The sequence below is a fragment of the Ambystoma mexicanum genome, chromosome 2q, assembly GCF_040938575.1.
Source record: "Ambystoma mexicanum isolate Mex_15411 chromosome 2q, UKY_AmexF1_1, whole genome shotgun sequence".
Lineage (NCBI taxonomy): Eukaryota > Metazoa > Chordata > Amphibia > Caudata > Ambystomatidae > Ambystoma > Ambystoma mexicanum.
This window is the reverse complement of record NC_090924.1, coordinates 460,064,825-460,092,504: the sequence shown is the minus strand read 5'-3', so window position 1 is coordinate 460,092,504 and position 27,680 is coordinate 460,064,825. Positions and strand designations below refer to the sequence as shown.

The following is a 27,680-nucleotide window of genomic DNA, read 5'->3' as shown; positions in this document are numbered from 1 at the left end:
GGAAAGGGCGAACAACCAAATTCAAAGCTTTACTATAATCCATGTAACAGCAGTATAGATTATTTGTATAGCACTTAGTAGCTTCTGCTATTAGATATTGGATGGCACATAAGTTAGTGGCCGTGCTGAAAGTTTTCCTAAACCCTGTTTGATAGGGTCCCAATTTTCTTGTCGCTTCTGCACATTTTGTGAGCTTATCTAGTAATACCATCGCAAATATTTTTTGGCTCGAGTCCATCATTGCCAATAGGTGATAGTTTTAAGGCTCTAATCTGGTATTAGTATTGATGTTAGCCAGCTAGATGGTATTTCACCAGTATCCTCAATGCCTGCAAAAAATGTTGTCAATATTTTGGACCACTCCTGAGAATTTTCTTTAAATACTGTGTTTGGTATGCCATCTGGCCCTGGCGCACATGACACCTTTTGTAATAATGTTGTCCCCTTCTGGAAGATGGGATGTTCTATCAGTGCATTGTTAGTATTATCTGTATACAATTCTGCAATATAATATGCTCATGTGCTTCCTGATACTGGATTTAGTTCCATTGCTATGGGGGCTTTAAAAAACGATTAAAGCATGACCAACATTTTTTACTGTCATATGGCTTTAGCCACCCATACAGAAGTTTCCAATGGGTATTTTGCTGAGAATGTGTATTATGCCTGAGCCAGTTCCTGTTTCACGTCGCAAATTAATTAGGTTTTATCTTTTCTCACTATTGGATAGCCTAAGGTTACCTCTGACGGTTGCCCTACCTAATACTCCTTTTTTTGTTGTTGGATCAATTCATCAAACGGACCCTGTATAAGAGTACCTATTTTGGCAAGGGAGTTTCTATTTTATATTATGGTGCTATTAATAATGCTATGTCCAGATCCCAATTGCTTTTAGCAAGCCAGATATCTACTTTATGTAGGTTATCCTGTAATAGATTGCTGATTTCCTTCCTTTTAGCTGCCTTTCTCAAGTAAAGGTTCTGTCATCACAGTGCTTAAATCTTCCTCGATTTTTTCTTTGTTTTTCCTTCCGTCAACAGAATGCCTACTATTCAGGGGTTTAGTCCGTAGCCAATTCTCCATGGGACCTTGTAATTTTATTTGGCTTGTCGTGCCATCAAAGTATTGGTCACCACCGCTTTAGTAAGGTCTTTATTTGCACTTTTGCTGGTCCCGTGAGCATTTTTCTGCATTAAAGGTGATTGATTTCCCTTTTGAGTCTTTAACACTTCCATGATGTCGAACCAATGTCTTTGCCTGTGGACCTTGTATTTTCATTTACACCCCTTGAGGTAGTCGGCATTGGCGATATAAGTATTTCTTCATAGTCCCAGTTTGAGGATGAATTAGCTGTGATCTTCTCTTCAAAAAAACTCTTCCGATTTAGACCCCTGATCATTTTTGTCTGGGCCATTTAATGTTACATTTCTTGACTTTTCCAAATGATGATTTTTTTTTTTTTGCCTTGGCAAATAATGCCACTAACCTGTTGAGTTCCTTGTCAGAGGTAGAGGTAGCAGCCACTGGGCCTACGAGTTTGTTCAACATTTCATCCGCCACCTTTGCCAGAATGTTTTTTATCTCGACTTGTTCTTTGGCCATCGAGCCTATTAAGATAGAGAGTGCGTCCACTTTGGACATAATGATGTTTGTAACTTTCGCTAGTAGCATCTCAAATGTGATAATATCTCCTTTAACTTTCTGGCCTCGCTCTGATTCGTCTTCACTTTCTGTGTCTGTGGAGTCTGAATCGGAGTCTGATGAGGCATCTATGGCTACTAGGTCGGGCGAGGCTGATAAATCAATTCCTGTTAAATTAATTTGTCCTGAAATGATTGGTAAGGCCTGTTCGCAACCTAGAGATTTCTCTTATTGTAGGAATATACACATCTTAAGTAATGAATGATTATTGTCTATCATTTGTGAGAGATTTTGACCGGATACATCTCATAATGAGTCGTACTGCTGTTTGTTCGTGGCCAATGCTGTATTAATTGCCATCGTGGCTGGGGTGATGTTAAAAAACCCTGTTTTTCTGGCTGAGTTCCCACATTTTGATTGTCGTTTCCCTTTTTCTTACAAGGGGCTGTGTTGTTAAAAGTTCTCAACACTTCCAGACTTCTAGGTCCCCCCCTGGCACTGATGCACTACGGAGACCATATTTCCGGTTGGTGTTTTGTATCATTATTGTGTATTCCAAGTACTGTTCTCATCTCTTCTGCCCTGCCGGCAATCGGCTTCAGTGCAGGAGATCTCATCCTGGCTCTCTCTGGGTCCAAGACTACTCTGCTAGAGTACCAGGCTGCAAAGACTCCAATTAGCACTCAGGGGCCATCTCCTTGTTTCTGCAACTGTGTTACGAGAATAAATATAGAAACCGTAATAGCCAGAGACTGCCCCACTAAGCCGCTGAGCCGGGAGGCCACCACCAACCACCAGGACACACAACACCATAAACACTTCTTGCAACACTTCACGTTACTCCCATTACCACTCTTGCCACTCACACAGTGCTCACAACGAGGTGGGTTGCAGACTACACTTGTAACTTTGGCACGGTAGGTAGGTTTTAGGCAGGTAATACTATGCGTCTTAATTTATGGGAGCAGTATAAAGGAGCAAGCAAAAGGAGAACAAAGATATTGTCAGTACATATCCGACTAAATACCGGCAGAACATCAGCCGATTCAATGCAAGCAGTATATGGCAATGTATAGCTCTGCTGACTCTCAGCTTACCGCACCAACAGGCACTCTGCTCAGCATTGATGCAGCTCACCACTGGGTGCCGCAGTTCAGCCACAGTTGCAAATCGACAAACCAGTAAATCTGCACTCTGTCGCTCGGCCTCTTAGACCACAGACCACCGCAAATCCAGGCCACGGCCCACTGTCCTCTGCCACACTGAAGATGCTAGTGCCGTCATACAGTCTTTTCAATTGCTTCCAGCTCCGTTAGGATCCATTAGGCTCCAATAGGCTCTACTACAGGGCTAAGCTCCTCCAATGGGCTACAGAAAAGAACCTAGGTATGTCAAGCCATGCTGCCCTCCACACTACCCATATGTTCTCAGTATCAATTCGGCTGCTTCCAGCTTAATATCAGGGGTGGACAAATAAATCAGCCCTTTCCTTCGACTCTGCCAAAACCCTCTATTAACTCTGCTTCACAATTGCCTTAATTAATTAATCTTTTACTACACGCTGAATTCCGGGGCCAATCTAAGCACAGGATCAGGATTCAAACCTGTGTTGCTCTGTGCTGTCTTGCTCCCGAGTCCAACGTGTTGCCCTAGTTACCCAACCAGCCTGGGCTACTCTCTGCAAGCCTTCTCCTTCCCCGTACCCACCCCCCGCTTGACAATACTCAACATTTCCACATGTAACCTTTACAATCTACTATGAATTGACTCGCCACACATTAGAAACAACCTGCGCCTCACTTGTATAGGTGAACTTGTTTGTATTTTTACAGTCTGGTTGGTGTAAAAAGAATAACCATCGGTGTCCTTTAGGATAACACGTGTTTCAACACATCAGTGTCCTTTTCAAATCAGGGCTCATACAAACTAAATTCCATATCACTTGTTTCAATCTCAGTAGCCATTAGTTCAAGGGTTAAATCCCCCTGTAAAGTTTATTTCGATCTCTACGCGTTACAATCTACTATGTTCTTTTCCACCTTCCCATCATCACCATTATGCTGGCTGGCCCTTCATGAGAAACCGGCCTCTCTTCAAATTCATACTGCTAGTCTTCAAACCGTCACATTGGTCGACACCTCCTTACCTAGCTAACACCATCTCCCACCTGTGCAACCTCCTCTTAAACAGCCTCCATAATCTCGTTATTCCCCCAACACCTTGTGCATCCTGTCACTTTTACTCCTCCTCTCTTGGTGTGGACCACTGAACTATCTACCGACCCGATAAAAATATAAAAATTCTAGTACTATCCTCTTCTTCAAAACTTTAATCAACGGCCAGCTCCTGCGCCAGAAAGAAGAATCCTCTACTTACTATCACATTACTTCCCCTGCCTAACCTTTAACCAACTCCACAGTGTATAGGAGCCTTTAAATATCCACTCCCCTGTCTATCATGTGTCCTGTCCCTGGTCTTTGTTCCATTACCCTCAATCAACAGATTACTTTCACACCACCTATCCCCTCCATTGTATGACACCCAATACAGGATGGCCAAGATTGCATTGGCATTCTTTTGTAACGTGTTGGTGGGCAACACAGCTTTCTTGCAATCAATACATACAAAAGGTAATTAATTAGTCTCATCCGTAGGTATAAACTGATAGAGTACATAAAACTGGCATAGTCTGTGATGCCTCCACCCAACCCTGGAGTCCATCTCTCTGCTCACCTTGTCTGAAACTATTTTGTGCATGCTTCAAGCTCTGTGGTACCAGGATACCAAACCACTTTAAAGGGTCCTGTGGAGAAACCAGTCCATCTGCCCCTTTGATCTTATCTGCCTTTTCTGCACTTGCAAGTTCGACTTCACTGGCGGGCAACTTCTCTGGTGGGGTTGGCTCATCTGTCTTCATGGGAGCCTTCCGTCTCCTGAGACCTGAAGGAGAGAGACATGTCTTGTAATTAAGGTAGGCTGATCATCGGTACAGAACTTCATCACATTTGTATGCATAGGAGTATTGTTTTCTTTATTGAATGGCTACTTGTGTGGGGTTCTTGGAAGCCAACCTTAGTTGACCTGCAAAAGTTTTCCACACAAACGTCTAACAAAACTCTGTCTTGGTAACAATGATGAGCAGTAAGGCTTCGGCAAAGGAGATAAGGGGTGGTGAGATGGATTTTTAGAATCAGCCCTGTGGAGAGATTTTGAGAGGTCACCCTGTACTGGTGAATAGGTAAAGACACGAATGCCCATCCAAACTCTAGCTGGGTAGTTTGGATGAGAAGCAAGGCTTAGAATGAGGATGTATGAAAGTGGTGAAGGATTCAGTTAAGCACACATAGGGCATTTCTAATAATGCAAGTTAGGCAGAATGTATAAACATACAGTTATTTATTTAGGCCTTTGACAAACTCATAGCAATGAAAAACCACAGGTAAAAAGTACACTAAAACATTCACTACGATTCTTTACACCTTCACTTTGGGATGCTCTGCTAAAATAACACTTTAGTTTAGAATACAGTTAGAGCAGTTTCTGAGTACTGTAGGATAGCAAAGCAAGTTAAATACAAACTAAGTAAGTAACCATTAGTTAGAGTACTAATATATGAAAAATAAAGAAGTTAGAAACACCAACAAAATCCTACAGTATAAAAAAGGTACTACACCTTAAAAACTCCTTCCCTAGCTATAAAAAAAAAGGGCCAAGGGCCATGAAGCCACATGTCCCCAATGCAGTTCTCATCAAAAGGCCATTAGTCTTTTTAAAAGTCTGAACAAGTGTAGGAAAAGCCAACGGGCAATTCGTAAGGGTCTCAAATTTAAGAAACAATTGAAGAAAAGCGCTTAGCAGACCCTCTCAAAATCCAAAATTGTTAGAGGAATTCTAGGGGAGGATCCTTAACCAGAACTCACCAGAACTCCACCGATCACGTTCAGGCAAGGGAGAGGTATGGTAAGCACTTTACACCTGTTAAACCCTATAGATATGGGGGGGGTAGGCACATGTATGTATACTCACCCCTTGTACTCTGATTAAATCGGTGACCACCATAGAATTTCCTGAAATTGCTCGGCACCTTTTTCTCATGCTTTGGTTCCGTTTAGGGAGGTCCTGGGGTTTCAGGTGCAGAGGTCGCTTTCAGTTTTGGGTCTGGTTGGTCGGCGGTTCTGTGCTCCAATGGATCGGTTCTCGATGCTAGATTGCGCCTAATCAGCAATGGTCACTCCGTAGAAATGGCAGAAGTCGACCCTCATGTTGGAAACAAAGACACTGGTGCTGGAGAGCTGTGACTGCAGGGGGAGGTTTCCTGTTTCACTAATCAAGGATTTGTAGAGTCACAAGGGCAGGGTAGGGGGGGCAAGACCAATGAAGCAAGGTAGCCCATGTAGTTGGTCAGCTCACAGGATGCTTCTGCTCTGGGCAAGATCCACAAGCCAGAGGCAAGGCTGATTGATCTCGCCAGTCCAGGGGCTGAAGCACTGATGAGAGGCTTCTGGCTATCAGCAAAGGACCAGGGTTTCGCCGGAACGGTTGAAGAATGCAATGCTGGCTGGCTTCAAAAGGCAAGTTCTGGGTCTTCGTCAAGAAGCACCCCTTTGTAGGGGTCTTCAACAATGATCTGAAAAATGGCTACAGGAGTCACATTTATTTTCTAGGATACGAGCTGGAGTCACTCCAATCCCACTAATGGTAAGGATCTTCACCATTCTAACAGTGCGAGTCACATCTCTGGCAACACTGCATTACTATATATGGCAAATCTGGCCGTGAGAGAGCAGAAGGTCAAAATACAAGATGGACAAAGGAAAGGTAAACATCTCATGGCATGGGCCTTTTAGAGTAGGTGGTACTCTAAAAGATATTAAGTGCTTAAATGCAAATGTGCACGCGACAATAAAAACGAAAATGGTAGAAAGTATCTGCTGCCACTAGCCCATCCTGGCCAGATCATGCAAGTAACCACAAAATGTAAAATAATGTTAGAGGGACACAAAGGGTCCCTATCGCACTTCACAGTAAGGTGATATGTGCAGGGAAAAATAAACAGCATTTAACAATGGAGAACAGAGTTCTCCACTGATAATCAAAGTGACCCCAAAACAGATGAGCGTAGCAAGGTAAAGTAAAAGGGCATCACTTGCCACCAAAAATCCGATCAGGTTACAGACAATTCAAAACGTTGGGGTGTCTCGTTGATGTCTATGGAGGGAAAATAGCAAAAAGAAAATCTTTCCTAACAAGGGGTTTGTGAATCACCATACATGCAATATCGTCAAGCAATAGTCTGTCCACCTAGCCAAGTATAAATGCATCACGGATGCGTCAAGTCAAAATACTAAAAGACAAGTAAAACACTATCTATGTGCAATATTCCATTCAAATGCAACCTGTTTGCTTCAGAAAACTGCCCCTCTCTTACAGGGCAGTGCTACTTTATACATAGCATTATCCACCCAAGACAAACACTTCTCAAGACTACATAACTGGTTTCACCCTTATTAGGGACCAAAAGTGTAGTATAGTCTGACAGTTTGTGGTTGGTGAGCTGGGGCATGTTTAACACACACCAGCTAAGTTATGGTGGATTTAAAAAGGGAAGAAACTTTGCACTTTCACATTTCAGGTGGGAATTTTTTTATTTCAAGCCTTTTAGTAATAATGAAGCTGGTGTTGATATATTAGAGGGCCTGCGGTAAAGAACACTTTTTGGGAGGCTTATAACTTGGCCCCCCCCGGACGAATCCTCACCAAACATTGCAAAAATATATATGGCCCCCTCGGATTGATTCTGCTAATTTTGGTGAGGTCCGGCAGAGGTGGCTGGGTGGTCAGTTAAAGGGAGGAGGTCCCAAAATGTGTGGTTTTCCTCATAGATGCAATGGAAACACAGGTTTGCTCACGCCTACAGCCCAAACCGCTGGAAGGATTCCACCAAATTAGCAGCAGGAGCGGCGGCTTGGTCCCGAAAGCATGCTTTTGTAAATGTGGTGTAAATCCATTTTTAAAGCAGCCAAAAAGTAGGTACAAACAAATTAGCGATGTCTGGGTTCGGTCCGCAGACTCACTTCCATATTCAGTCCGCAGACATCCTCCTGGAACAATCGGGACTGGCGTGATGTCCGCTGACATCGTGCTTGCCCGCTGATTGGATGGTGAAAACGTGAGCCCCGTCACATATTTTGAAACGGTCACCATATTGGATCTGCGGACAGCGGCCTGTGTCCGCAGATAGCACGGCGGGGAAAGTCTGAAAAACACATTTTGGGTTATTTAGTGGCTGAAAGAGGTCCTGAAAAGGGGGAGGGGTGAGGGGGGAGTGGAATAAAGATGATATGGGGCTTTTTTTTTTTATAGGTGGGAGCGGGGCAGCAAGTGTGGGTTTGGCAGCGAGTGTGGGTCTGGCAGCGAGTGTGGATAGGGTGGGTGGGGCAGAGTGTGGATAGGGCGGTGGGTGGTTGGGAGGGAGGGGCAGATTGTGGATTTAGGGGGCAGAGTGTGGATAGGGTGGGGGGGGAAATGTGGATTTAGGGGGCAGAGTGTGGATTGGGTGGGTGGGGGGGCAGAGTGTGGACAGGGTGGGGGGTAAATGTGGATATAGGCGGCAGAGTGTGGATAGGGTGGGGGGAAATGTGGATTTAGGGGGCAGAGTGTGGATAGGGTCGGAGGGTGGGGGGGCGAGTGTGGATATAGGGGGCAGAGTGTGGATAGGGTGGATGGGGGGCAGAGTGTGGATATAGGGGGGCAGAAAGTGGGGGTGGGAGGGGGAATACTGCACATCCGTTGCGTTCACCGACAGCCCAGAATATTGCAACCCCTCACCCGGCAATAACACTTATGCACAACCTCCTTAACTCGCACCACAACACATTTCAGACACTGGTATGTCGTGTTCTTCTGTACTGCAGCACACACACCCCTGCCTGCAGACCAACGAGGCAGGGGAGCTTTATGGTACATCTCACGCCGGGGAGGGGGAGGCAACAGGGAAACGCATTCAGCAGACGTGTGCTTTCAAGCTGGGAAGGGGTTTGGTCAGGTGATCAGTGACCTAGGCAGGAAAGCAAATAAAAGACCCCCCTCGCAACCATCTTCCAAAGAAAGTTGGCAAATGGAAACGTTTCGGGAATAACTTTCCACACAGAGGTGTTCCGGGGAGGAATCCTCTTCTCTCCCAGACTAAACATTTACATCAACCGGCTCTATCTGGCAAATAAACACGCTCCCCAGGCCCGGCTCCAGCAGGGGGGCGGAGGGGGGCCAGGCCCCCCCAAGAAACTGCTCTGGCCCCCCCTAGAAGGAGGCCTCTGCTCGGACCAAAAGTTGTTGCTGCTTGTGTGCGTACCGTTTTCTTTTAGTTACGTTAATGAACGTGAACAAAAGAAAATGGTACATGCAGACAGCGCGCACATCGCACAGTGGTCAAGAATAGGGTTAAGGGCAGGTGGGCTGCTATTATTAGATGCGGCCGCTTTTTGGACTCCCCTTAACCCTGAAGCACTGCAGTAAGTGGCTAAGTCACTCACAGCGCACGCAAGCAGAGCAACGCAGAACAAGGCTGCTCAGCTGGTGCTGGATCGGCGCACAGGCTGCCTTGGCCCACGCCTGCGCATTGATTGAGCATTTTCACGTGCCCTCACTATGCGCAGGCGTGGGCCAAGCCTAAACACCCTTCCCTTGCTGGCACAAACATCATACTGCAGTGAATGCAGACACGGGTCTGGCCAGCTGCAGTGTCAGTGCGCCTACAATTGGAACTTCCCAAGTTCCAAGGCTGGAGTCAGTCGGACTCTGAGACAGAGAGTAGAATTTCAGTTGCAGGTAGGTGGTGGAGGAGGCAGAGGCCAGTCTGCCGTAGCCTCGGGGTGGCATACTTGCCAACCCTACAGATTTAGGCAGTAGGCTACTGCTTTTTAAGCAGTCCTACAGCCTACAGATAATCTGAACCTGCAGCCTGCCGTAGAGTCACATAAATGACTACCCACCACTTTAAAAAGCAGTAGCCTACTGCCTACAACCTAAATCTGTAGGGTTGATTTCAGTGACAGATCCTACTGCTTTTTAAAGTGGCGAGTAGTCATTTATGTGACTCTACGGCAGGCTGCAGAACCATGCGGTACATGCCCTAGACCCTCACGGGGGCCATAGTGAATGACTCGGGCTAGCGGCTTGTTACCCAAACCTGACTCCCAACCCGGTGCTTTACGCTATTGATTTTTCTACAACACATAATTATACATTTTTAACATTTCAACATCTTTCCATGTCGTGATGTTTGATGGGTTGTGTATTTTAGAATGCTTCAATGGTGCCAACAATGTATGTTTTGTATTTTCCTGTGAAGTCATTGTTATGGGAATTATTATTTCTGAAATTTGAAAAAGCCTACATCTTTTTGGTCACAGAATGTTGGCAAGTGTGTGGCACTGGCACACTGAAATTCTAACCAGAAACTGGCAGTCAGGGCACTGGCAGAAGACTCAGGGCTGACAGTCTGTCAGGTACATCAGAGAAAAAATGACTGCCTGTCCTTATCACTGAAGCTGGTAGACTCTACTGGCAGCCTGTGCTTTCCGAGATGCATGCTGATCGCAATAAAAACAGCTGTGTGCAACATTTCCAAGTTTAGTCCAAGAAAAAACTGTTTCATTTCGACTTTAGTTGACACCTGGCCGGGAATTAAATAGGAAATACTGCACAAATATATTTTAAAGGCATGCACTTTTACTTTTAAAAAATGATTATTTTGAATTAAAAGCAGCAGGACGCACTTTTCATGTATTCAAACTTTTTAAGAGAGTGCAAAATCTGATGCAAAGCAAAAAGTCCTTGGAAATTCCAATATACTGTAATTGTGTCTATGGAAGAGTTTTCACCACAGTGAGAGAACAGCTCCGCACAGACTAAATCACACTGGTGTCGTGCTACCAGCTTCAGTGAGAACGAAGGACAGACTGGCCTGGCAGGGAACAAGGTAGGAAAGCCTGATGCTCTCAATGCCGGGCACTGTAGCTCTGCTGCCCTTCTGGCCTTTTGTATTTGCAACAGGAGGTAGGCAGAGAGACACGATAGTGGGCTAGCGGCTGGCAGTTTGTTTGTTGTTGTTGCTTTCTTGGCTGTGTAGGGTTAGAAATTGACAGGTGCAGAGGGAGAGGTGCCGTGCCTCTTTGGGAGAGATACACCACATGTCAGAATGAGGTGCAGAGAGAGATATATTGCTTGAGAGAGACAGCAATGTGTGGTGGGGTTGGGAGTGAGGAAGAAAAATGGGAGGAGGCACCGCAGTAGGGTGTGTTGCATTTGACAGTAGGGTGCATGGGACGGTTGTAGTCATAGAGGGAGAAGTACACTGAGAATGAGCAGTTTAAGTAATAGTGTGGTAGGTTCAGAGAGCGTGGTCCATGAGAAATATAGCTAGCAGGGACTCGAGACAGGGTTTACACGAGAGAGCTCAGCTGTTTGGGAGATAGCTGTGCACTGGCAAAACCATTGCTGCAAAAAAAAAAAAAACACAGCAGGTTCAAATATTGCCACAATTTGTGAAGTGCTAAACAACCATGCAGATGCTTTTCCAGGACTGCATGAAATATATGTCTCTGCACTGGTCATAGGCATTTCAACTGCGTCCTGTGAGAACTAATTTTCTACTATGTCCCGTGTAGTCACAGCCTTTTGGCGCTCAATGCTTCATGATCGCAAAGAAAATCTGACCATATTAGCATACGAGAGGGAACTGGCGGAAAATCTTTGCATGGATGACTTTGTAAGGGAGTTTTCAAAGATAAAGAGAACATCACCCCTTTAAATCAGTTGTCAAAGGACTATTCTCATTTGTCTAGAATACAGCTTTTGAGAAAGAAATTCACGTCTTGTTCATTTTTTCCTCTAGTGTTTTTTGTTCAAAGTATTTTTGTTTTTGGGGAGTACACCTTAAGTCTAACCTAATTAATCATAAATATTTATGCAGTTTGAATTCTACAAATGAAATTATTTTTAAAGAACACAGATGGGCTGCTTGGTTAAAAAGGCAAGGACAAAACCAACGGTTTGAGCTTTTGTTAGGTATGTGGTAGGCATTTGCTAGGCATTGGTACTATGGTGGTACTACCTGACCATAGGTTTGCAACAGTTCTGGGAAAATGATGTGATTACATAGACATTTGATAGCAGTGCTTGGCAAATTCCTATGTAATACCTATACATAAGCCACCTGGCTTTGTGAATGCTTGTTTTTAACAGGACTTCAGTGCAAGGAACAGATAATAATCAAGTGGCTAATAGCGCACTTGGTCAATACATGTTTATTACACCATTAGCCATTTACTTCTGCAATACACTCTCAGCAGACTGCTTAGAAATAACTGGCAGACAAAAGTGTGAAATTTCATATTGATAGAGTGAGCTCAAAGAGATCTCAGGGGGATGTGTTTTGGGTGGCTAGGGGCAGGTAGTGGATGTGTCCTTTCTCACTTGCCAACTCCCACTTTACTGTACTCGAATACAATAGTTTCAGATTAAAGGTGTCACATCATAGCCCAAACTAAAAATAAAATGGGTAAGATGTGCAGGTATGGACTTTGTAGAGCTCTTAATTTTTACACAAACTGCATGCAGAGTGCCAACCTAATAACAATGCTTGATGCCTGCCCTAATTGAAGATACCAAGAATGGGACTTTTAGAATGTCTATTCTATACTTGGGTGTCAGGCAGCCTGCCCTGCCTGAAAATGTGTCACGGCAAGAATGATGACTTTGTTCCTCTTCACTCTAAGGGTACCTCTCATAATGATTCCTACCTAATCAGAATGTATCCTTTGTACTTAGGCGGGTTTAGCAGCTTGCCCTGCCTGCCAGGGACTAGCGCAAGATGGTGAGTGTGGGCTGTGTTTTAGTGCTTTCTGTCGTACGTATTTACTAGAGGGTTTCTGACCAAACAAGTATGGAAGACTGCCCGGCCAGAGGATGTCATGGCTGCGGCTGTTTATAAAGTACTGATCCTCATTAGCTCATGCAGTTTGGATAACTGTCCATAGTGCCTGTATGTAAACAGAATCGAACCCATGTATTGTTTGTGCCAGAGGCTTGAAGGCTATATATATATGCCGGTCCGATAGCACAGCGAGTAGAGCGCTCGCTTTGACATCTGTGCAGAGCCTGCTGATGCAGGTTCGAATCCCAGCAGGGCCAAACTCAGCCTTTCATCCTTCTGAGGTCGATAAATGAGCACCACACACCGTGGGTAATAATAAGCAGCACTCAGATACCTGTGGGTTCATAGCGCTATATAAATGCAAAATTATTAATTATTATTATTATATAATGTAGCTCCGGAGTGTGTTAGGCTACTCTGACACCAACTGGAAATTGGGCCCCCCCAATAAGACCTCTGGCCCACCTAGATGATACATTCTGGAGCCGGGCCGCTCCCGTGGCTGGGACTGGAAAACGCAGGAAACCAAATGGCTTAAAAAACACACACTGCACAATCAGGTGCTCCTTACATCTAAAACACTACACTAATCCCCCACTAGTCACTATATGTACATTTTCAGTGCCATTTTAAACCAAAACAAACATACTATTACACTACCTTGTTTATTATTAATAAAAAATACTGTAAAACGTGTAACCTAACTTGAAAACTGCAATAAATATATTTTAAAACATCAATCAAGTCAAATAACTTTTAGATAACATTAACAGATGGCGGCTGGAATTTTTAAAGTAAAAATGGCTGACAAATTCCCCACACAGTTGAAATTCAACCAAAGAGCAAAAAGGTGTGGTTGGAGGGGTTATAGGTGGGAATGGGAGGATAATCCTACAGATTTCACTTGGCAATGGGTGTTAAATGGGTGGGACTACATAAAACCACCCTCATATGTTACCTGCTTTGAAAAGCATTGCAGACCTACATTCAAAGCACCCATTTGAAGCTCTTATTTTTTAGGACAATAGTGTTGGCTTTATAGGCAGTGCTTTCAGCGCCTCCTAACAGCCAAAACTAAAAATGAAGTGTGTTAGAACTTGCAAACCTGCGTTTGCCGTCCAAAAAAGTTCTGTGTTCTATAACACTGAAAAACGTCCAACCACCCTGAAACCCATAGGTAGATCTCTGCGTAGGGCCTCTCCAAAAGCACTGTGTGCACACCTGGAAGTCTCAACCTACAGAACTGTGTGCAGTTGTGGATACATCATTACCAGAAAATTACAAAATGATTGGAGGCAACCACAAGCCATGTTTGGAGTCACAACAAATTGGAATACTTTATACACTAGAGAACTAGAAAAATCAATAGCGTAAAGCACCGGGTAGGGAGTCAGGTTTGGGTAACAAGCCGCTAGCCCGAGTCATTCACTCTGGCCCCCGTGATGGTATAGGGCATTTACCGGACAAGCCCGACCCCCTATCGAGTGCTTAATGCTATTAGCATGCCAGGCCATCGTCTGGGGTACTACTGGGATTTTTACTAATAGACAATCTGGAGCATGTGTACCAGATTGCCTATTTAAAAAAAGATGGAAACCAAGATAACGCCAAGGGAAATAGAAATGGAACCTTGTCCCTTTCCTCTTTCTAGTGCAGGGCGGCAGTGACGTGGCTCCGGAGCGAGGGAAGGCGCCAGGCAGGTAAGTGGGGATGGCCAAGGGAGGGGGCACGAATTGGGAGAAGGTCAGGGCTAGAGGCAGTAGGGGTACTTCGGCACAGAGAAAGTGCTGAACGCTACCACTGCAATCCTACATTCGTAATCTGCTGATAGCTGGCACGACTCCCCCTCCCCCTAAGTAGAATTATGTGAGACCGACAGTTCCATTGAATCATGGCTACAAAGGCATGTGTTTCTTCATTCTCTTAGCTGGTTTACCTGACTTTTCCCTGACATGTCCTTATCAGGGGCCACAGCAGAGTTGGGAATACGGTTTGTGCCCCCCGAGAGGCCCTATGTTTCTTACAGTCATAGTACCCCAAGATTATCTTTGTCCTTCTGCAAGTCCTCTCACACAGCTGGCTGTATGGGCTATTTTGTTGTTGGCAGTCCTTAGAATGTTCAAGTGCGGTATAGCCTGCCATAGTACAGGCAATCTTTGCACGAGCGGGTGTGTGGAAGACACATGTGGCCTACAATAGGAGTGCTCCAGGTGCTTAAAAGTGATATGACCCATTTCTAAACTGCCTGTTAGCAAAAGTTGAATATGGCAATATGGTGATTGTGTGGCCCCAAATGTTTGAATCTTTGGCCCCAAGTTCTGCCTCATATTTGCGGACACTACATTTGTTAGTACCAAAAGGAACCCGTGATAATTTCCCTACCCCTTCTTCCCTGCTTGTCACCCCCCCTCTCCCTTTGCCTCTATCTCCCTCCCTCCCTCATTCCTGTGAGGCTAAGAATCTTGGTATCATCTTTGACTCCACCCTCTCTTTCTCTCCTCACATCTCTAAAAAGTCACACTATCAGCTGCACCTCCTCAGAGGTATTCTGCCTTTTCTCACTTTCGCCTAGAAGCTCACCGTCTCCAGAACCGTGGTCCTCTCTAGGCTGGACTATTGCAACAGCCGCTTTCTAAATCTGCCCGACTCTACTCTTCAACCTTTACAACTTATCCAGAACAGGACTGCAAGACTTGTCCCTGGCCTCAAGCCCAGGGATGTAACTCTCCAGCTCCGAAATCTCTCCACTGGCTCCAAGAATCAAGTTCAATACCCTTTGCATCGTCCACAAGGCTTTCTGGGGCTGGAGACCGCACTACCTCCAACTTTCTCTTCCTAAACATCTTCCTTCTTGAGCAGACCGCTCATCCACCTCCAACTCTCTGAAGGTCAGACATTTCTTAAACTTGAGAACCACCACCTCCGGTTCCAACTGAAGACCTTCCCTTTTCGCATCAGCTTTCCCTCTTCCTCTCCCTTGCTGAGGTCCCGACTGCTCCGCACACTGGTCACCTGGCCACCCACTGAAACTCAGGCCCAGGCTCCTGCAGGTCCAGTTACCTTTGCACAGCCTCTGGGCACCCCCAGCACTTAAGGGTCTGTGTCTGCAACCCTACAGTCCGCTGTCTCTGCACTTATGAGCCACCCTACGGCAGCACTTATTGAGTTACCTCCCACTTGTGCCCCCCCACCCACAGCACTTCCTCTCTCTCCTCCCCGCACTTGCACAATCTGAATGACACAAGGTTTAGTAAATTTGTTGTTTTGTCCTCCCTCTGTCCCCCCTCCATGTCCTGTCGCGCCTACAAACACTTGTGTACAGGCGCGGTATAAATCACTTATCATATATCCCAAGACAAAGAACAAGCAACAACAAATAAGAAATCCAAAAGTAATGCTAGGAATTTGTGGAGTGCCTCGATTAACTAAACTTCCTCTTTTTACACAGTTTGCCTCACTGGCACTAGACTAGAGGTGCCCCTACCTCTAACTGGACAGCTGCCCAGTATTTTCAGCAGTTCTTGTGCTCTTCAGCATAGTGGAATGATCTGTGGCACCATGGCAATTCTTGAGTGAAGATCCTCTTCAATGCCACATGAGCTGCCACTGCATTCCAAACTCCCCACTGACCTCATGCAAGATTCGGAGGGTTGTCTGTCTACAGTTAAAAATTACTGTTGATACCCGAACTGAAAACCAGAGCGCACAGCCTATCTTTAGAAATTCACCTGAATTGTTTCAAAAGCAAAGTGCACAAATGTTTACCTCAGGCCCTACACTTAACATTGGGGGACCAACCAGCTTAAAGACCAGTAGCCCGGTCAGCCAATGAGAAGCCAGTTAATCTCTACCATTTAGTCTTCAAAGAGTAACTACCAACTGAACATAAGGTATTCACTGGGTGCAACCTGTCAAACTTTGTTGCCTAAGAACCCAGCTGACCCCAGAGTTTGTGCCGATTCACGACAGTTACGGTAATCACAGTCTTCTCTCATATAACTGGCTTCACAGATCTCAGTGCTCTGTGGAGGTACTACTACATGTATTTTTTCCCAAGTCCAGATAATAATGAGAAGAGACAGCCCACTTGTGTATGTCTACAAAAGCTGGCTGCCTGCCCAAGCCGTTTGCCTCACATCATTCATCATTGGTATCTGGCAGGCCTGCCATGATGCCAGAGACCAACCTCATTTGCAGGTGCTTTGACTTCATGTCCCTGCTGCATTCTTCAGCCAAGTTCATCTTGTTGCATGTTTCACAGATGGCACAGAAAACACTTGGAGTGTCAAGGAAAGTTCTAGAATTTGTTTGCAATTTTTGTGGGCCCTAAGGCAATCCCCTCTGTCACTCATCTCATACACTCTCCCTCCTTCCTCCCTGCCCAGGCATCATCATTCCCATGTTAGTGCTACCGATTGTTACATCCTCAGTATGCCAAAATCGAAATAAGCTTGAGTGTATTATCTCTCTGAACTCCCTTGGAGTCTTCCCAACTCTCCCTACACTAGCCCCGCTTACTGTTCTACAGGGAGTTGGGTATAGTGCCTTGCTGGTACACTACAGGCAATTAGGACTACAAGCGTAAGCACAATTTCACCTTTGGTACAAGCCTGCAATACACATTAGTACCCGGCACGCGCTGCTCACCAGGAATACGTGTGGATTGGCTCTTTTCCGAACCATACCACACGGTATTCCCGTGTACGCCGTGCGTGCCGGGTACTCTGTTCCCGGCGAGCGGCGTGGCAGCCCCTTAGCCAATGAGGAGGCTCGAAACGGGGCAATCCCCACTTCCACCCTCCCTATAGCTGGAGGCTGCCTTCGTCCCCCGCTGGGGACTCGGGTACATTTTTTTTTTCCTCCACGCCCCACCCCCCACAAACTATCCCCTCCCCACCCACCTTCTTTTTTCTTCTTTTCTTTGAGCGAACGCGCTGGAAACACTTCTGTTCCCAGCGCGTCCGTTCCCGATGGCCGCCGTGGAAAAGGAAAACGGACTACGTTTTCCCTTTCCGGCGGCCATTTTTTTCAATAATTTTTTTTTTCTGTTTCGAAACGCGGCAGCCTCGGGTCTTATTGCCACAGTAAAGTGGTAGCAATGGCTGAACAGCCAGACTTAACTCAAGAGTTTAAGTGAGCAGTAGAACAAGTTACACAAAGGACCAACCAATACAGTCATTCAAGTAAACACTTACTCAAGGTTTCTTGGTAAAAGAATATACGACAATGCATTACTTACCGTAAAAGCATTTCTGATGGTTGTATCTGCTTAGATTCACATGCTGTGCATAGGTCCGACATCCAGTGGTCACTGCAGAGTATTGCATTTTGTTTTTCGTAGTCGAAAAGGGGACGTCGACAAGGCGTATCTGTAACACTATCCCTATAGTGACGTGTGTTGTACCCACAATCCCTCACGCGTCGAGGTCCCTCTGTTTGTATTTTTCTGCCCTGAGGGAGCCTTCTAGGCGTGAGTGAGTACAGAAAAGAGAGAAATATAGAAAGATGTCTATGTTCCTTCCATCCAAGCGGGGAGGAAGGGTGGGCGCATGTGAATCTAAGCAGATACAACCATCAGAAATGCTTTTACGGTAAGTAATGCATTGTCTTCTGATGTTTGTTAATCTGCTTAGAATCACATGCTGTGCATAGACTAGCGAGCAGTACCCGGAGTTGGCAGTGGGTTATGAGAAGGAACAGTAGAGAAAAGATGTCTTAATACTGCCTGTCCCACCAGGGAGTCAGATCTAGAGTGTGCATCTAGACAGTAGTGTTTTGTAAAGGTGTGCACAGAACTCCAGGTAGCCGCTTTGCAGATGGACTCAAGGGGAACATTTGCAATGAATGCTATGGACGCCCCCGTGCCTCGAGTAGAATGTGCTCTTGGCCTAAAGGGCAGTTCTCTCTTAGCAAGAGTATAGCAGAGAGTGATGCATTGGACAATCCATCTAGAAATAGTGGATTTTGAAACTGCATCCCCTTCTCTTCCTGCTGCCACCGAGACGAAGAACTGATTAGTCTTCCTCAGTGGTCTGGTTCTTTCCATGTAGAACATGACCGCTCTGCGCACATCTAGTGTGTGCAGAGTCCTTTCTCCCAAGTTGGAAGGATTTTGAAAGAACGCTGGTAGTTCTATAGACTGGTTTACATGGAATTTTGAGATGAATTTAGGAGCAAACCTTGGGTGAGTGCGTAGAACCACTTTATCTTTGTGAACTGTAACAAAGGGGTCTAGAACAGAAAGAGCCTGTAGTTCACTTACTCTCCTGATGGAGGTGATAGCTATTAGAAAAGCAGTCTTAAGAGTGAGGTCTTTAAGAGTTGCTTTGTGCATGGGTTCAAAAGGTGATCCCATGAGTTTTGTAAGTACCACGTTAAGGTCCCATCCAGGAGCTGGGTCAGCTATCGGGGGGTGTATTCTCTTTACTCCCTCCATGAAGGCCTTTATAACAGGGATCTTTCACCACGACACTGAGTTGGGAAGTGGTGTATGCAGAAAGTGCCGCTAGGTCGACTTTAATGGAATTGAACACTAGACCTGAATCCAATAAATGGGTCACGTATAGAACAATATGTGTGGGAGAGCAGTCAATTGGGTTGATGCTCTTTCCTCTGCACCAGATGACAAATCTCTTCCATTTGCTAGAATAGCAGTGGCGAGTGTTAGGTTTTCTGGCTTCCCTGAGGATGTCCATGCATCTCTGCGGGAGCTGTAGATGTCCAAATTCTACGACCTCAGGAGCCAGGCTGCTAAGTTCATGTTCTGGGGGCATGGATGCAGAGTCCTGCCCCTGTCTTGTGACAGCATGTTGTACGGGCAGGGGAGTTTCACTGGGGGAGATAGAGACATCTCCATCAAGTGAGCGAACCATGGCTGTCGGGCCCACATTGGGGCCACCAGTATCATGGTTACTTGTTCCTGGTGCATCTTGTGCACCACCTTGTTGAGAAGGAGAGTCGGGGGAAAAGAGTAAACAAATTTCCCTGACCATTGAATCGACAGACCGTTCCCCTTGGATTGGTTTTGGGGGTACCTGGAGGCGTAACTTTGGCATTGTGAGTTCTCCAGGGTTGCGAACAGGTCTATTTCTGGGAATCCCCATTGCGTGAAGACGTCGAAGACTATGTCTTCGTGCAGTCGCCATTCGTACTCTTCGGGCAGGGGGAAATCTCTGCTGAGTTTGTCTGCCAGCAGATTGAGTTCCCCTGGTACATGTTGTGACAAAAGGAACATATTCTGTTTGAGAGCCCACTTCCATATGTTTTGGGCCAGTTTGGACAGTCCTGGAGAGTGGGTTCCCCCCTGCTTGTTGATGTAATACATGGCTGTGGTGCTGTCTGTAAGGACCATCACTGACCTGCCTAGTAGGTGTTCCTGGAAGGCTTTTAGCGCCTTGAACACCGCTAGTAGCTCCAGAAGATTGATGTGTTTGGATGCTAGGCTCGGAGTCCACTCTCCGTGAGCAGTCTGATGGGATAGGTGAGCCCCCCATCCTGTGAGGGATGCGTCTGTGGTTAGAGTGGCTTCCGCCGCGGGTGTGGCAAAGGGTTTCCCTTTTTCTAGGTTTTCTTTTGTCCACCACCGTAGCGAGAGAACTAAGGCCTGCGAGACCACCACTAGATCGTCCCATAGTCCGCTGGCCTGACACCACTGGCTGTTGAGCCACTCTTGCATTGGGCGCATGCGCAGGCGCGCGTGAGGTACCAAATAAATACACAACGCCATCATGCCTAGCAAGCGCATTGCTTTGCGTACCGTCACCTCTCGACCGGACACATATTGAGGGATCTGAAACAACATGTTTTGAACCCTCTCTTTGGAGGGGAAGACGAGGCCGTCCTTTGTTTGAATTAGAGCCCCTAGGAATTGTTTGATTTGGCTGGGGTCTAGGCTGGACTTCTTTTCGTTGATGTAGAAGCCCAACTGGAACAAAAGGTCTACAGTCTTTTGGGTATTGGAGAAGCATGTTTCGTAAGAATCCCCTGTTATGAGCCAGTCGTCGAGGTAAGGGTAAACTGGGATGGACAACCTGCGCAGGTGGGCCGCTGCCACTGCCAGTACCTTCGTGAATACTCTCGGTGCTGATGCTATGCCGAAGGGTAGCACTCTGAACTGGTAGTGTTTGCCCTCTATCATGAACCGGAGGTATTTTCTGTGCGCTGGCAACATTAAAATATGAAAGTATGCATCTTTCATGTCTAATGTTGTCATGTAATCTCCCTGTGATAGCAGTGGGATCACTTCCTGCAGGGTCACCATACGAAACTTTTGGGGTTTGATAAACTTGTTCGCTGGGCGCAGATCTAATACAGGGCGCATGGTTAGATCCTTTTTGGGTACAAGGAAGTACACTGAATAAATACCTTCCGTTACCTGAGATAGAGGCACGACCTCTATGGCTCCCTTTTCCAGCAGTTGCTGTACTTCTTGTAGAAGGATGGCAAGATGTTCCGGTGACATGCGTCGTCCCCTCGGGGGTTTGTATGTTGGGGAACTGTTGAATTCGATGCAGTATCCGTGGGCTACGGTGGAAAGTACCCAGCGGTCTGACGTTATACCCTCCCATGCTGGAAGAAAGGAAGTTATCCGGCCCCCGACCGGTGTTGCATGGGAGGGGACGCGAATCTTCGCGTCACTTGGTGTTGTTAGGGGCTTGGGAACCTCTGGGGGTGGACCCTCGCCCTCTTCCTTTGCCCCGGCGCTGTCCTCTTTGACAGTACTGGCCACTACTGGTCTGGAAATTGGTGACAGGGTACTGTTGCTGCTGGTTTTGTTGTTGGCGTTGGCCACGAAAAAAGCGTTTATTGCCATATCCGCGCCTGGTAGCGGGCTTAGAGATTTGGTCAAGAGTTTTGATTGTATCAAACTCTTTCTTAGCCATCTCCAGAGCCTCATCCACCGCCTTCCCGAAGAGGTTAGACTCTTCAACAGGTTTATTTATTAAAGACGCCTGTGTCTCCGGTTTGAACCCTGAGTTGCGCAGCCATACGTGTCGTTTTAGGACTATTCCCTGCACTAGGGAACGTCCCGCAGTTTCTGCCGCATCCAGAGAGCTCTTCACAATACTCTGGTTGACCTGGGTTCCTTCGCCAATAGTTGAAAGCAGGCGTGTACGTAATGGTTCCGGCGCTTCTTCGGCGTCTTTGCGCAGTTTGGCCCACTGCGCGTCCGCATAGCTAGCGAGCAAAGAATTGTTGTTGGCAATTCTTGCCGAAAAGGCGGCCGAGGATGTAATTCTTTTAGCAAGGGCAAATAACCGCTTGCCCTCCTTGCCAGGTGGTGCCTCACTGGTGGAAAGTGGTACCCCTGCCCTCTTTCTTGTGTTGGTTACTACCAGGGAATCCGGAATGGAATGTCCCCTGATGTACAGCGGGTCTGAGGGTGAAGGAGTGAAAAGTTTTTCAATTCTAGGATTGACCCCTCTGATTAGTGCGGGTGTGGACAGCGAAGGGATGATTCTTCTCTTCACCGAAGCGAGGGGAATTGTCTGACTGACCGGGGGTTTCTCCTTAATTACCCTTTCTACGAAGTCTAATTCAGGGGAGAGCTCCCCAGTGTCTAGTTCGAAGTGTGCTGCTGCTCTGCGCAGCAGGGCATTAAATGTGGGTTGATCGTCAATGGGAGACGTGTTTCTAACAGGTGAAATGTCAGGAGGATTTAGGTTCAGGACATCAGTGTCGGAATATATTGATGGTGATTGCCAGGGGTGAGAAGGTCCTTCTTCTGGATTTTCTCCGAAGCCTTCTCCTACCGAGTCTGGGCTGTCCTCCAGACCTTCCTCCTGGTTCCGTCCGTCTTCCTCGTCCATAAAATCATCCTCTTCCTCAAAATAATGTTCCTCCCCAGTGAGGTCATACACACTGTGGAAGTCTGAGGCTGTGTCCTGGAGGGGATTGACTAATCTTGGAATTTTGGCCCTGGGGTCCTCCTGAGGCCCTTCTCTTATTCTCTTTGGAGTGGGAGGGTTTTGGGCATTCATAAACCTCTCCATTCTTTCCATGCAGAGATGGAGCCTTTCCATGGTTTCATGGGGTACCCCTGAGCGGTCTAGCGGGGGAAAATTGGTGTCTTGTAGCTGAACACGGCTCGACCTCTCCCATAACGTCGAGGAAAGTGTCCCGTCGCCTTCCGAAAAGCCTTCAGGTGTGTCTTTCGACCTTTGCGTAGCGCTCGACGTGTCTTTCAGCGTACGCTTGTGGGCGTCGGCTACCACGATCCTCGCCAAGCTCTCAGCGACTCGTTTGTCAACGGAGAGCTGTGGTTCCGACGTTATGGGTGTCGAACGCTTTACGGCGGCATGCGCTTTCTGCTGATGCGCTCCGGCCGATGATTTGGGGGCGGCGCCCTTATTTGCCGAAAGCCCAGTCGCTGGTCGCGGCTGCGGTTGCGAGAGGGGCTTGGAACCCGAACGGTCCGAGGAGGCCGCCGGTGAAACCTGCGTCTCCTTGGGCGCTGATGCTCTCTTTGCCTTAGACAAAGAAGAGCCATGGGTTGTGTGCTTATGTGTGGTCTTGTGTGCGTCAGTGTCGCCGGGGTGTTCATCCCCATAAGCAGGGCGTGAACCGAGCCCGTCGGGGCCGGGCACAGACGACGAAGCGCGTGTGCGCTCTCTAGGGGGGTTTACGACTTCCGTAGCGCAGGTCGTGGTATCACGTTCCTCGTCACTGTCGGAGGTAGCGACGGTGGGTGGAGCGTCAGCCTTCGACATAGCGTAGGCCGCCCACCTTTTGACCCTACGGTCTTTTAGAGTCTTCGGCTTAAGAAGCCGACAAGCCGTGCAACCTTCCTCCTTGTGATCGAGGGGCAAGCAGCGGTTACACCTTGAATGCTTGTCCTTCCAAGTAAACTTGCCCTTGCAAAGCGGGCAAAACCTAAAGGGTGTCCTCTCCATAGCTGAGGCAATAAAACATGATAACCACCCCAAGGGAAAGGAAGGGGAAAAGGAAAGGCATTCTCAGAAAAGAATTAGAGATGTCCCACGACCCCCACTCTCACTACTGTATTTGGCCTGCGAGGCCAGGCCACGTGTTCGGCAACGCCGAAGGATCTCCTCCGCTCGTCCCCTCCGTCGAAGATCTTGCTCGGCGGAGAAGCTTCACAACAGCGTCGAGGGGAGGATCGATATGTTCTATATTAATATAGGAAAACGACCAAAGGTCGAGGAGATGAAATCTGCAATGTCTCTCGAGGAGCTCCGCGTAAAGGCGACCAGTATCTGGGCGGAAAAAAACAATCTGAGGGACCTCGACGCGTGAGGGATTGTGGGTACAACACACGTCACTATAGGGATAGTGTTACAGACACGCCTTGTCGACGTCCCCTTTTCGACTACGAAAAACAAAATGCAATACTCCGCAGTGACCACTGGATGTCGGACCTATGCACAGCATGTGATTCTAAGCAGATTAACAAACATCAGAAATTTATTTACTCAGTCAGTTGTAAAACATTACTCTAGCATAAGCAGCTCAATATCACACACTAATACACCACAAAATTCCAACCGGTAAGTAACTGAACAGGTTTAGCTCCAAAATTAAGTGGGAGCAAAATGGCACTTCAGATACTTAATAAAGGAGGGAAAAGACAAGGTTAGAAGAATAGATAGCCCAAATACATTCATAGGCAGGGCAAAAGGTTTCAGTTAAATACAACCAGCAATTCTTCTCAATAGGCCTGGGCCAAAGTCAATGGTTCAGAGTCTCTTGAATAGAATAGCACAGTTCTGGTATATAATGGTTAAGTCTTTGCCACCGATTTTTAAAGGATTTGAGTAGGTGAAAAGTTTGACGAATGTTAGGGAAGGACAAGCCTTTGTAGTTGACGAAAGTTTCACACACTTTCTCGATGGCCGAAAAGATATCCGGACCGCATTTGCACATTACCTCGTCAATGAAGAAAGCTGTAGCTGAGGCAGTTCGAGCAGATCTCGCTGTTCCTGAGCTTCAGTCATAGGAACAAGGAGGACGTCGGGAGATTACTGCACTGCCCAGGGAAGAGGCCTAAAGCTGTATGTAGCAAGACGTCGGTTTAAGGTGTGAGTGCCTTTAAATCCACGGGCTGGTTTCCTTCCATCTGGCTATCCGGGTTTCAACAGAACTCTGATGAAAATTGCGAGTTGTTTGTTCCCACCAAACTCAAGGGAAGAAGTTAACCTTGAAGGGCTTCTCTGTCGTCAGAGTTTCAGGCAATTCGGACCTGCAGCAGGGCTTCAATGGTCATCCAGGAGTTGCAGCAGTCCTCTTCCTTCCTCTCCTCTTCGGTTCTTTCGTTCCAGTGGTTGACTCTGCTTTCCAAGTCCCAGAGACCTGCTTTTAAACAGTTTTCCCCCATTCATTCCAGCCTGGCTGTGACTCACACAGCAGGGTGGCGGCTGTCCTTGCCGGACAGTCACCCGGCCAATTACGCCAGAGTGCATTCAGGTCTCCTAGGAGACTAAGCACAGGGAGTTTCGGGCACCTACCTCACATCCTGTCCACCCCAGACACACTGGCACAAAGGGACCAAACCTGGTTTGGCGCGCAGAGACAAACACAAGAAGGACCTTTCCTAAAAGAAATGGTGAAAAAAGATGACCAGAGTCTGTTTTTACAGATAGGTCTTGGGCGCCATATTGAAAAACATGGCTGACCTGATTTTTTGCTACCGTTGTTAGCGTTCAGGAAAAATCACGGTAGTTGATCTAAACCACTGCCACCAGCCATTTAAAGTAGGAAAGGGTAACATTTGACCGTTACATGAGTGTTTTGACTCAGGGGAAGCTAGGCAACCCCTCCAGCACTCTATAGCAAGATAGTGTGTGCTGGGTCAGTAAATTTAAAGAGACTAGTAAAGTCAATTTAACTTTACATGCCCTGGGAGACAGTATTCAGTCCCAGGGAAGGTATTTAAACCTTGGGGTGTCTGAAAGACACCCCTGTGCCACTGCACTGAAGGTGCTGTGTGACACACAGAAAAAGATGATGCCTATGGAGTTGTGTTAAAACTCCATAACCAAAAAACACAAAAGTAAAACACACATCAGAATACATGAAAGAGTGGGGAAAAAAGGCTGATACTCTTTCCAGGTAAAAAAATCAAATACTTGAAATCCAGAAAAGTTGCTGGGGGTCTCAAAAGGTAAGGGAAATTAGCACATTTCCCTAACACTCACTACCACTCCTCCTCCCACTACCATTACTCAAACCCCCTCCTATGTACGCTGTAACAATCTTCTTACATACACACGTTACATTGTCCTTTCTACACACTTGTATCACACCCATGCACACCCACACTGCAGTACCACTATCATTCCTTAACCAACATATTTCCTGCTCCAACAATCTCAACAACCTGCCGCTACGTCCTTCATCCTGTTGGTCTTTTGGTCACCTTCCGCCTCCACCTCTAACCTCACCCGGTACACCCACAACTTCCTGCTTCCCTTAAATTTCCCTCCTCTCTGATTGGCCTTCTTTCCCTCTTCACTGTGCGTTGTTTTCCCTGTCCAAGAAAGTGTATGTGCTTGGTGAAGCTTTGAAAAGGGGCGTAAGGCTCTGTGGTTGCTCGCTGTGTAATGGCCAAAGGCAGAGTTTGATGTGATTGTTCGAGGTTTTAGAACCAGTTCTCGAACGGTGTTGGCAAGTCTATGAAACATTCCCTGGGGGGTTTAGTGGCTTAGTCCATAATGACGGTCTCCCACCTTTGATCGCAGGCAGGACCGCGCCGTCTTTGGGGCGGTTGCCTATGCTCGTGGCATTTTCTTGCATCTCATGCTCTTCTGTGCTTCGGGGCGGTACTGCCCTGGATCTTCGGGATGCAAGGGCCGCTTGGCAGCTAGGGATGTTTTTTTAGATGTGGGCAATGAATGTACTAATGTTTCTTCCATTCTCGTGGGCTGGTTACTCTGGTATGTGATTAATCCTGAGGAGTCCTCACAAAATCCCTGCCTAAAGCCTCCTTCCAGGTGGTCAAGGGAAGGCATCTGATACCTGATCCTAACCCTCGGGTCGTATTAGCCAGGTGGATCACATGGTAGGAGATAGCCCCCAAGGGAATGGGATGAGTCAGTTAGGAGAGACGCAGTAGTCATCCTCTTCTTAGGGTGAGGTCTCTCTAATACCGGACTACCTAATGGCTTCCCCTTCCGTCTTTGGTTCAAGTTGTCAATTCTGAAAAGCCTTATGGTAAATGTGAGAATGATGCATGTAGAGATCAGGAAACCAATAGCACCACTTCTGATGGTTATAATTCCAATTTAGGTTTGAAAACTTTCTTCTGAAGATACATTTTATGAATCATTAAGTCAGAGGGAATTAAATGATGTAAAACAGAACAAGACCATTAGGGACTTCAAGTCCCATAATGCTCTAGGTACCAGGACGAGGAAGAGGGGCTCATATGTGCAGAACTATAGTGTGCAGTCTAGTTGGTCTGATGACCCACACCCGAGTGGAACTGGTAAACAAATAAAAACACCTCAGGTGCAGGCCCTTAGAAGGAAGTCGTGGGAGAAGCCATAGGAGAAGCCGAGGCAGGTCGAACGAGACAGAGCCACAGCTAAATTGGAAGTGGCACCCCGTGTCGTGGAAGAAGTAGAAGTCGAAAGTCCTGGGGGATGCAGAATACGCGCAGCGGATAGCAGTATAGATGCTGGCTGTCCCGAGGGCGAGAGGTGCTCTCCTGGTCCTGTTGCGTGTGACTCCAGGGTTTGGCGTTCACCGGAGTGAAGTAGGAGCAGACAAAGCTTCAGCTACAAGAGGCACGAGGAAAACTTTACCTGAGCTATCGGATGCCTGTGCGAGTTTAACAAAGGGAAAAAGGAGCAGCAGGGCTACTGGAGGTGCACGGAAGGGCTGGTGAGTTTGCCTGTGTCAGGTAACACCTGGGTGCTCCAAAACAGAACAGCCAATTAAGCATAACTCTTACATGTTATCCACCATTGTCAAAGTGAGTGCAACTCTTATATTAAGAGAGATCCAGTTGAGAAACATTGTAACCACCTTTGCCAAAGTCAAAAGGGAAGAATATTCAAACAAGATGAACATGGTTTAGAAAGAGCATTTGTAAAAGAGAACTATAACCAATATTACCAAAGCCAAAGAGGGGCAATTAAAGAAA

At 46.7% G+C, this 27,680-nt stretch overlaps 1 protein-coding gene across 2 annotated transcripts in view; it reads right to left on the bottom strand.

Annotated features, from left to right (window-relative positions):
- The window catches only part of CCDC115 (coiled-coil domain containing 115), a 155,027-nt gene that overhangs the window by 8,643 nt on the left and 118,704 nt on the right, over positions 1 to 27,680 (bottom strand). For both annotated transcript variants that reach the window (XM_069647572.1, XM_069647573.1), the window contains exon 5: positions 4,375 to 4,581. In XM_069647572.1, coding sequence (XP_069503673.1) covers positions 4,375 to 4,581 — 207 coding nt within the window. The remainder of the gene's footprint in view (positions 1 to 4,374; positions 4,582 to 27,680) is intronic.